Here is an 8,648-nt window from a genome sequence, read left to right as displayed (position 1 = left end):
TGCTCCCTTTGGGTCATTCTACCTTGTTCTCCCCCCTCTTTTCCCTCTCCCCCCCCCTTCCGTTCATCCCCCCGCCCCCCACCCCTCCACCCCATCCCCGTTACCTTCCATCTTCCACTTCTTTCCCCGTTTGGTTATTCCACCCTAGCCCTGGTCTTTGAATATCAAATGATCCATCCCTGTATGTTTGAGGCGCCTTACCCATGATGCACAAGTCTGCATGCTTGTGTATTCCTTTAAATGATAAGACCTGCAACAACAAATGAAGTCAATTAGTTATAACGGACAGTAAACGCGATAATTATACTTACTCTCCTACGATAATGACCCGATTGGTTCACGGGCATTAACCACGCCTCCATGACCCATGGAAGGCGGGACTCTATCCATATAAATAAGGCCATTACGAACCAGGAAGTATACTCCTCCCCTTGAAGAAGCGTGTTTAGCCCACGCGAAACGATCGTCGGGACGTAATGACGTCATAGGTGACGTCATCACAAGTGGCAGCGTCGAGACGTAGGAGTATCAGGAAACTTCACCGCCAGGCTTGTATCATCAGCAGCGTTTGTTGATATTATTGCGGTTTATCTATGCCTCATTTGGATATTACTGTATATCCAGTATCTATCTGTTTATTTTATAGATCATCGCTAACTGATAGTTTGATATACCGCTATTGTGCATCCCCAACGGAGTGATTGTATTAACAAATACCTTAATAGATGTATATACACTCTGTGGGACATTGTAGCTGCACCTGGCTTTAAGAAGTATACTCTAGGATTTTAGTCTAGCTATACTAACGGATATATGTATCTAAGCCGTTAGTGTGATAGATTAAGGACTTAGCTAGCGGAGGATACTTATGGATTCAACCATAATTCTCTATGCACTTTTATATATGTGAAGGATATCTCTGCATATTGGAATGTCAGAGAGACATATTACATGATATTCTACCTGGTTTCCTACTTACTGTAAGACACTTTGTCTATATAATCAGACGCTCAGAGTGACAGTAAATATATTGATATTTGAATCAATTTCCATAGATTTTGCTGATCCTGCCACTTGAACTACGGGGTTATTTTAATGTTTGAATGTGATTTGTATGTTTTTAATATATATATTTGAATAAAACTTTATTATTTTTTTCCTGGCCAGTTTGGTTTAGATGGGACAATTGGACCTATCTACACATATCATTTTGATAGACAAATGTTAGTCTGTTTATTACACTCCATACAATGAGTGCTCTACTATGGGGGAACCTTTTTGATCCTCTCTTGGGATCTACCTTGATATATTTTTAGTCAAGTAAGAATTGTATTGTCTAAATGATGGGAAGCTCAAACAGCAAAAGTTGCCCTAAGGAAATGAATGATTGTAAAAATAGCAATAGAACTGTTGACATAGCTTGTAAGACTTCTAGGCAGAAACCTACTGTTACGCTCATTATTAATAGACGATATGACCCTGACATAGAAACACCTAAGGAATTTGTAAGTGCATGTACGTCAGATTTTTACACAACTCCGTTTGTAGATAACATAGCTGGATGGTCTGAGAAAATGCAATCTTCCAGCACTTTCCCGAGGGAAGGTAGTTTTGCCCCATTTCATATGACAATGATAAAAGGCTTGTGTTTGGGTGGTGATCCTGAATGGCTATGGTTTCAGCCAGATCCTGAGTGGGATATGACCTATATGGCATTATGTGGCCGCATTTGGGTGAAAGTGGCACCTCACATTGATGAGGCAAAATAAAATAATAACCCAAAATCTGAAGAGCCCATATGGCCAGCCCCACCTAAGAACCTTACAATGGTGTATTCCCAAGCTCCTAATGCACCACCACAGGAGTTTTTACCTCCAGATATTCTACCCCCACCGCCGCCGCCTTGTGTGATGTTACAAGTACCCCCGTATACCCCTAACACACCTGTGCCACTATATCCAAGTTTGGATCCTACCATGTTGGCAGCTTTATCACACTATGCTGCAGGTACTCACCACAAACCTCCTGCACCCTTACGTAGGGGGGAGAGTAAGGATTTTTGTCCCCAGTCCCCTCAACCCACATATGTGGAGTTGAGAAATACTACAGAATCAGAGGTGGTACACCTCTCTGAGCCTGTGCCTAATATGTCGTCCTTTAAAGGAAGCCCAAACAGACAGCTTCCCACTGCCGTAAGCCCCACAAGAGTTTCATCTCCTGTTTCACCCCCTGTCTCCAGGTACAGTGAAGAGGAGGACTCTAGTTCGGAATCATCTTCCCATTCCGACATGCCATCACCCCCTTGCCAATTGCCTTTAAGGAAACTTAAAGAAACCACTGCTTCAGCAGCTTCAGTGACGTCTGAGTCATCTGCAGAAGCCAGCAATGAAAGAGTTAAGGAGTTTTGTGCTTCTGTGAGGGTATTGACTGAGGAATTTAAGGAATTTAAATATGTCTTGACTGATTCATTTGCAGTAATATTAACTCCCGCACATAATACCAAACCTGTCCTTGCAACACCGCAATCATCCTTTCTCACACCTACAAACACTACAACTAAAAGAAAGGATGCTATTCGCACTGCTAAGAAAAGAGAATATGAAGCATTGTTAGCTGACACTTTAGCTGATTCAATAAAACTCTCTGAGGAAATCAGAAGGTATAATTCTCCAAGACAGGATCCGCCAATATCAACTAGAACACGACAGGCATTACTGATGAGGGAACAGGCTGACACACAGGATTGTGCTGAAGCAGAGGTTGATTTAGCATTGCCGTTTATGACTTTAGGAAAAGATATTTTGATACACTCTGTAGACACCACACTAATGGAATCATGGGCTACAGGCTGCCCGGATCCTTTTAAAAATCCCAGTGGTGCAATTAAATACCTAAAGAAGAGAAGTCAAGGTTATCAGTTTACAGGAGGGGATATTAGATTTTGTTTGGACTGTTTGACAGGACACATTGATATTGACTGGTCTAAGGCTGACAAATATTTGAGTAAAAAGTATGATGCACCCGGTAAAGGGAGCAGCTTTAGTCTATTGAGTTCTGAAGCTGAACTTGCAGAGGGTGAGTTTGTCTGGAATGATCCCCGTGTTGTTTCCAAAATGTGGGATCTGTTGCAGCAATATTTTTTTGATCAGGGCAGATCAAGTAAAAATGTAGGGCTGATAATGACCATTAAACAAAAAGAGGATGAGTCAGTTACAGATTTTTGCCATAGATTTAAGAATGAGTGGGTGAATACAGCAGGTATGCAATACCCTAAGGCAACAGATGATGAAATGAATATTTTGTATGTACAATCTTTACTTAACGGTTTATGCGAACAACATAGGCAGATTGTTTACGTGACAGTGACTGGTTGGCAAACAATGACACCTGAGAAAATTGTAGGTGACCTGGCCATTAAGGATGGTGCAGGAGCTTTCCCAGATTGTACACCTTTGCCCCCACCCCCTCCCCCGCCTGCCACTATAATGCATGCTCATGATGGCTCAGTGCAGAATGTTCAAGGAAATAATTACAGAAGCAGGGGAGGACAGAATAGAGGAAGGGGTAGGGGACAGCAAGGGAATTACCAGCGCAAACCAGGCGTTTGTTTTAATTGTGGGAAACCAGGACACTGGAGAAATGAATGTTGGGCCCCTTCTCAGGGTAACAACCCACAACAAAATCAACAGCAGGATTATCAGAGTCAAGGAAATAACAGGCAGCACCAGGGCTATGGACAGCAGAGCCATGCAGAATACCAGCAGAATAGCAGCAGACATCAGCAGCAGAATACTCAGAGGCAACATCAGAATCACAATTATCAGGGCCAAAATGTTTCCAGCCCTCAGTATAATGTTGCATGGAACCAAGAGATGCCCTATAGCCAATAGGGATGCCAGAGGACAGAAACCCTCGTCTGCCCACAAGCTTCTGTGTCTAATGGTTGGTTAGATATACCATTATTATCATTGTATGTCGATGGAAGATTAACTGATTTTCTTGTAGACACAGGTGCAACGCGTTCTTGTCTTAATAAACATTCCTACAAGGGCCCAATGAAGCAAGCAGACGAGTCCTCTATGGGTATTGAGGGTACTCTAACCAAATGTTACAACACACCTATTTTGTCAGTTCAATTAAATCCTAGGTCTGACAAACAATGGAAGCATGGGAACAAACAAACAATGGGGGAGCATGGGATTAGAAAGACATATACAATAATAATAGTGATGAATATTGACAGTAGTTCCAAAGGTGGGGGGCGGGTTGTAAATATAATAATACTTACACGGCCATGTGTAAGCAACCACAATTAGTGATCACCTCCTTGAGGGCGAGCTGTGCCTCTCCCAGCTAGATATAGCTGTATGTTGATAGGGTTAGGGGAAATGATATATAATCTATAAGGCTATACTCACACGGCCCTGTGTGAGCTGGTGTAGAAATTGGTTACTTTGGGGTTAAATTTAACCCATCCACATCTATTCGTCACGTAATGGGGGTTTTCTCCAGTATCCAGGGCAGCACGAAAATCAGTGCTAACTCCCAGGCGTCAGCCAGGCTCTCCCCCCAGGTGTTATGATGCGTGGGGGGGGGGAGGGGTTGGGTGATGAGAAAAACGAGTGAGGCACGGTTCCATTTAAATATTCACAAGAAATCGCATTTATTAATTAAAACAGCAAAGGGACTCACATACATATAGAATGGACCCCTGGCCTCCTCATGCAGTCCAGGATCGAGTTTGAGCAGCTTTGTGCGCCCTTCCCGCGTCCGGGATGCAGGAAGAAAAACTATCCTGCTGGGCTGCAAACACTGCTCCACGGTCTGACTGCGGAAGCCTCCTTAGGTCAAAATCTTCTGGTGGTTTAGAGCTACGCGTTTCGTCGACACATCGACACATCGGTTTTAATTAATAAATGCGATTTCTTGTGAATATTTAACTGGAACCCTGCCTCACTCGTTTTTCTCATCACCCAACCCCTCCCCCCCCCCACACACACATCATAACACCTGGGGGGAGAGCCTGGCTGACGCCTGGGAGTTAGCACTGATTTTCGTGCTGCCCTGGATACTGGAGAAAACCCCCATTACGTGACGAATAGATGTGGATGGGTTAAATTTAACCCCAAAGTAACCAATTTCTACACCAGCTCACACAGGGCCGTGTGAGTATAGCCTTATAGATTATATATCATTTCCCCTAACCCTATCAACATACAGCTATATCTAGCTGGGAGAGGCACAGCTCGCCCTCAAGGAGGTGATCACTAATTGTGGTTGCTTACACATGGCCGTGTAAGTATTATTATATTTACAACCCGCCCCCCCACCTTTGGAACTACTGTCAATATTCATCACCATTATTATTGTATATGTCTTTCTAATCCCATGCTCCCCCATTGTTTGTTTGTTCCCATGTTTCTATAAGGGCTCTGGATTAACCCTTTTCTGGGGTTGAAGCTGAAGGGATCCTACTGTTTGCTCCAAGTATTTGTAAGAGAGCTATTGTCGAATTGACCGCTTTACTGTAAGCACACTTTTGTTTCTAATCTGAGGTAAGCGCCTGTTTTTTTGCACACAAACAATGGAAGCACCCATTTAGGGTTATTCCACAATGTCCAGTGAATTTATTGGGACGTGATTTAATGGCCAAAATGCAAATTGACATAAGTATTGATGACAAGGGGGGGATTATTGTAAGTTCTCCACATCTCTCCCCCAATAATTATGATCTTTCTCTCTTTCAGCATGACACTGGCAGACTCAAAGTTCGAGGGTTAACAATGCCAGACAGATTAGTTGAACAACTGACCAAATTGTCTATGATCCAGAAGCAGAGATGCATGATCCTGAAGCACACACGGATGTGTCTGCTCGCATTGAAGGTGTATGGATCACACCAACTACTATTTACATTGCATCAGACAAAGGAGCCTTCATATGAGCTCAGGGACAGCAGCTTGTATTACAGAACAAGTATTTACCTATTGACGAGATATGGGATATAGAATGGAATCTTTTTTCTACTGACATACCTTTATCATTAAAGGACATTGACCCACGGGTATGGGCGACTTCTAACACTGACCCATCTAATGCACACCATATGAGGCTACACTAAAGCCAGGAGTAAGTCCGGTTTACATCAAACAGTACCCATTATCTGCAGAGACGGAAGCAGGGATAGAACCTATTATCAAGTGAGTTACTCGCAAAGGGAGTGATAGAACCAACTGTCTCACCATACAACACACCAGTTAACCCTGTCCCTAAACCTAACAGCTCGCAGTGGCGTTTTACACAAGATTTGCGCGCAGTCAATGAGTTAGTGCAACCATTAGCACCTATAGTACCAGATGTTACAGCAATCATTACAGCCATACCTACAACAGCGATGTATTTCATGGTAATAGATTGGAATTCGGCGTACTTTTCCATTCCGGTGCACCCCAACACAAGATCTTTGTTTGCGTTTACCTATAAAGGTGAACAATTCAGATGGTGTCGTTTACCACAGGGGTATTGCGATTCACCAACGGCTTACAGCCTGATCGTGCATATGACTCTTGCTGACTGGTGTCCGCCCGGTGACTCTGTTTTGCTGCAGTATGTGGATGATTTGCTACTCTGCAGTCAAACGGAAGAAAAGTGCACTCTGGACACGCATAGTCTGATGGAGCATCTCGCTGCTACAGGTCATAAGGTCTCACCACACAAGGTACAGATGGCGCAACAAACTGTCAAATATTTAGGCTTCATACTACAGCCAGGACAGAGACTCCTTTCGCCAGAACGAGTCAAGGTAATTGCCACTCTCCCCAAACCCAAGACGAAAGCTGCTATGTTGTCTTTTCTTAGGATGATCACCTATTGCCGCCAATGGATTCCGAACTGTTCCCACTGGGATAACATTTTGAGACAATTGACATTGATGCATAAGCCAGACACACTGCAATGGACGCCAGAGATTCTCACTGCATTCACTGAACTTAAGACTGCATTGTGTTCTAGCCCTGCTCTGGGCTTGCCGAACTATAACCTGCCTTTCCATTTGTTTTGCAGCGAGACAGGTACCGCGGTTGTTGGTGTACTGGCGCAAGAGCATGGCTCGGGCTATAGGCCGGTGGCATTCTATTCTAAGAAACTGCAGGAGATTGTGCAAGGGTTCCCGGCATGTTTAAGACAAGTAGCTGCATGCGCTATTTTGGTAGAAGCAGTACAAACTATTGTGCTATCACACAAACTAACCTTGCATACATCACACCAAGTACTACATGTTCTCAGGAATCTCACTACGCAGCACATGACCGCACAGCGTAGAACAGGGTATGAAACTATCCTCACATCTACCTCAAATCTCATTGTCAAATATCATCCACCACACACTGGTCCAGCTAGCACAGCATTTTAACAAGCCCAGGGACTGCACGACCTCTGGCTGTCAAAAAATCTAAATCTCCCCTAATCTCCTCATAAAGAGATAAGATTGCTGCTGAACTCAAACGATAGCGACTTACTATCTCCTCCTCACTCATCCCATCTAACAGGGTTCTCTCCCTGTACACACGCGGACGAGGCACAACTTGCCTCCTGTGTCTTCTCCTCTGATCTCCTGTCCCTCTACCTCTCCCTCGGCCTGTCCCTCTCCCTGTCCCTGTCGTATCCGCGTGCCTGTCCCTGTCACTGTCCCTCGGTCTGTCCCTCCCTTGCCCTATATCATTCTCTTGATCAGCAAGCATGTCATAGAAAAGAATGTTCCTCCGTCTCCTAAACAATCGCAACATTTTGAAATGAGTAGCTGTGAATGAGCAGGTAATGGGCGTCCTTTAAATAGGTATGTGATGATGTCAGGTGACATAGTAAAATGCAAGGTGTTACATTAACATAATAAAGTACTTCTGTGCCAAGCTGTGTGCAGTTGATCTTAGAAGTATTTGTTGTGTGTATTCTGCAGGGAATGATGATATTTGCCAATGATGTCACGTGAAGCTTTGTACAAACATTGCTTGAAAATAAATAGTTTAATGTGCAATGCATGTAACACTTCTGAACGCAACAGTCAGTCATGTAATTAGACAAAAAGGCTGAGATTGACGTGGGAAAAGTTTGCTGTAACATGTGTAATTAGCCATGTTATTGTCACATGTTGACAACAATGAATTGTCGTTTGCATATGCATGCATTTCTGTAATGAGGATAGTTGCTATAGAATGAGTTTACAAGGTGTCACAATGATTAATTACTGTACATGTGTGTAGAAGTTAGGTTGAAGTGCTTGTAATGCAACGGTTACAATGTAAACATGCAATGTGATTGAGCGTTCAATAAGTGACGTCATGAAAATAGGGAGGACCAAAACTAGATGTAAACATGAGAAAAAAGATGTACATGAACGTTTAAAGATGCGTCACACATTACAAGCATTGTGTAATGTAAAGGAACATGAATATACGGTGTATGTGTGACATGTGTGACATGTGTAACATCATGTAAATAATTGTCGCTCAGTTCAGTAAAATGTGTGATATGATGTGAGGTACTCCTTTAAGAGTTGAGTATAGTATTTTCCCTTGACACATCATCACATGATGAAAACATGTAAAAGTACAATGTTATGCAAATAATACACGTCAGCTGTGACACAATGC

General features: G+C 43.2%; 1 protein-coding gene across 1 annotated transcript; it reads left to right on the top strand.

Moving 5' to 3' along the window:
• The first annotated feature begins 512 nt into the window (after positions 1 to 512).
• On the top strand, positions 513 to 5,823 carry LOC142495720 (uncharacterized). The gene is made up of 2 exons (XM_075601586.1): positions 513 to 3,942; positions 5,748 to 5,823. Exon 1 carries the CDS (start codon positions 1,827 to 1,829, stop codon positions 3,888 to 3,890), a length of 2,064 nt encoding a protein of 687 aa, XP_075457701.1. The 5' UTR covers positions 513 to 1,826; the 3' UTR covers positions 3,891 to 3,942; positions 5,748 to 5,823.
• Positions 5,824 to 8,648: the final 2,825 nt, after the last annotated feature.

This window comes from Ascaphus truei, chromosome 5, assembly GCF_040206685.1.
Source record: "Ascaphus truei isolate aAscTru1 chromosome 5, aAscTru1.hap1, whole genome shotgun sequence".
NCBI lineage: Eukaryota > Metazoa > Chordata > Amphibia > Anura > Ascaphidae > Ascaphus > Ascaphus truei.
Note: the sequence above shows the minus strand (reverse complement) of the source record. Positions and strands in the feature narration are given on the sequence as shown.

Excerpts from the sequence above, each read along its gene's own strand:
- LOC142495720 (XM_075601586.1), top strand. The coding sequence starts at position 1,827 with ATGGTGTATTCCCAAGCTCCTAATGCACCACCACAGGAGTTTTTACCT.